General features: G+C 60.3%; 1 protein-coding gene across 1 annotated transcript in view; it reads left to right on the top strand.

Annotated features, from left to right (window-relative positions):
* Positions 1 to 1,758: 1,758 nt before the first annotated feature.
* The window catches only part of Ube2ql1 (ubiquitin conjugating enzyme E2 Q family like 1), a 43,716-nt gene continuing 42,998 nt past the window's right edge, over positions 1,759 to 2,476 (top strand). Inside the window, exon 1 of the mRNA XM_005356755.3 lies at positions 1,759 to 2,473. Within this exon, the coding sequence (XP_005356812.1) occupies positions 2,228 to 2,473 (246 nt within the window). The 5' untranslated portion in view covers positions 1,759 to 2,227. The remainder of the gene's footprint in view (positions 2,474 to 2,476) is intronic.

The following is a 2,476-nucleotide window of genomic DNA, read 5'->3' as shown; positions in this document are numbered from 1 at the left end:
TTATCGAGTTGACATAAACTAGCCAGCACACCTTTCCTGAGTTGCCTTTGCCAGACATTTTGTCAGAACAAGGAGAAAAGCAGTTAGAACTGATGCCTGCCCAGGCTCTTTCTGTGTCAGCTTTTCCAATTTGATGCAGTCTGAATGTTTGAAGTTGCAGGCAGATACTTCTACCCTCTTGCCCTTCCTTAGTGATGAGGATGATGACGATGATGATGATGATAGCAGTGCTGCTGCTGCTGCTGCAAATGATAAAAAATCAAAGAATGGTATAGAATAAATAAACAAAACAAACAGGAGACCAGGGCAAACAGACCTTGGGTCCACTTCGCTTTGATAGTCAGGGTTGTTCTTAGTACAAAACACTGTGTAGGTCCTGCTCAATCAAGACTCCCAGGGGCTCCCAGGAACCTCCCTCTCCTAGTGCAATGCCAAGCGGGCATGAACCTTCTGCTCCTCTGTACCAGTTAGGCTGGCTCCCCCATTGCACATCTATCCCCAAATCTGACTCCCTTCTGGTCTGTGTCTTCACAGTGACCTCACCAGTTATTTTCAACGTTGAAAACTCAAAATTTGGTAAAAAGATGTCAGAAGTAGATAGGCGAGGTGCTGGCATCCAGAAGGAACAAGAACTGAGCGGACCCAGTTCCTTAGCATCCACAAACCGGCAGCGGCAGTAGAACCTGAAGCCGGTTAGGACAGCACAGGGATATACTCTGCACTTGAGAGACTGGTTTCCCCTTCGCAATTGGGCCATACTCGCAGCACACCGGAACCTTCACAGTTCAGAGTAATCTGAAATATCTTTTAGTTGAAATTATCACCGGATTTCGAGTGTGAGTTTCCAAGGCTAAAGGAAGAAAAGAGGAAGGAAGGGCTGGGAATCTGCAGGTGGAAGACTGATCCCTCCTTAATTCAAGCATTGGGAAGGTTCCTCACGGAGGAGAACTGTCTTGGGGACGAGGGTGGTGCTGCTCAGAAGATCCTTTCCCGCCCTCGGCGCCGGTCAGCACCAGAGAAGGCATTTGATGCTTCTCGGTAGCATTTTGAAAAGCTTCCACTGCGCACAGTCTGGCCAGGGAGAGCGGAGAGTCTGTTGCCAGCAGGCAGGAGGGGAGTGGCCCAGTGAGGGCTGGGTGGGTTGGCTAAAAGGTTTGCTCCAAGTCGTGACTTGGAGGCTGTGCTTTTAGGTTTGGGGCTGGCCTGGCCTCTCATCCCGCTCTCGGGTAGGACTCTGATCAGTCCTTAAGAAAGTATCCCTCCTGCCATCCTCCACTCCCACCCGCCCCAGAACTGTTGCGTAGAAACATTGGGCTCGTCCGTCTGATTGGAAGCATTAATAAAGAGGTAGATTTCTGCCATTCCCCTCTACGTTGTCCTAAGGAGGTTAAGGGCTATGAGACCGGGACCCCAGACATAGTTGGGGACAGAGAACGAACGCAGTGATTCTGAGACCCTATTAGCGTGCTCAGGCCAAGCCATCTCCGGCTCCCCAGCTCAGGCAGCTCGCGCGCAGCCCAGAGCCAACGGTGCGGGCGCGCACCGCTGTCTCCCCCCAGCGGCCGCGCGTGTGTCGCCACAGGAACCCGGCGGCGGGGGTGGCACGGCGCAGTCAAGCCCGCGGCTCCGCCCCGCGCCTCCCCCCCTCCCGGACGGCAGTGCCGCCCCCTCCGCGCGGCGCTCGGCTCAGACGGAGCAGCCGCCTCTGCAATGTCAGCAGCCGCAGCGGCGGCGGCGACGAGAGCGGCAGTGGCCCGGGCCCCGCGGTAGCCGCCAGCGCCGCACGGCCCGGCACGCGCACAGCGCGACTCCGCGGCCACCTCGCGGCCTCCGGGGCGCCGCGGGCGGCTCTGCGTTCCTCGGTACTGCTCTTGGACACCGGGCCAGCCGGTCTGCGGCCACGCACAAAGGACCACGGACACCGGGCGTCCGGGAACTGCGCCCTGGGACCTGCCAGGGAAAGCGGCGGCTCCGCGTCTCCACGCCTTCCCTCCTTGGGCGGCCGGAGCCCTCGCCGGAGCGGGCCCGTCATATGACAGCGGAGACACAGCGGCCAGCGAGCGCCGGTGTTACCAGCTCCGCTGCGCCACGGCCGACCGCTCCTGGGGTGGCCCTCGCCGCGCCCCGCTGAGCGGTCTCCTGCCGCCGCCCCAAACCCCGCACGACCCACCTATCCAGCTCCGGTGTCAGGAGACCCGGGGAGCCCCCCGCCAGAACCGAGCCTAAGATGGCCACGCTGCTCCGTAAAATCGGGCTTATTCGCCTGCACAACCGGGACACGGAGGACCCCAAGCACCACCATAACCACCGCGGCGGAGGCGGCGGCCAGCAGAGCGCTTCGCTGCGCGGCAAAGGCGGCGGCAAGAGCGGCGGCCACAAGCAGCAACAGCAGCAGCAGCAGCAACACCCCGGGGGCGCGGGCGACGCCAGCCCCGGGCCGGGCAAGGGCAAGAGCAAGCGCGCGGCGGAGCTGGCC

This window comes from Microtus ochrogaster, chromosome 19, assembly GCF_000317375.1.
Source record: "Microtus ochrogaster isolate Prairie Vole_2 chromosome 19, MicOch1.0, whole genome shotgun sequence".
Classification (NCBI taxonomy): domain Eukaryota; kingdom Metazoa; phylum Chordata; class Mammalia; order Rodentia; family Cricetidae; genus Microtus; species Microtus ochrogaster.
Note: the sequence above shows the minus strand (reverse complement) of the source record. Positions and strands in the feature narration are given on the sequence as shown.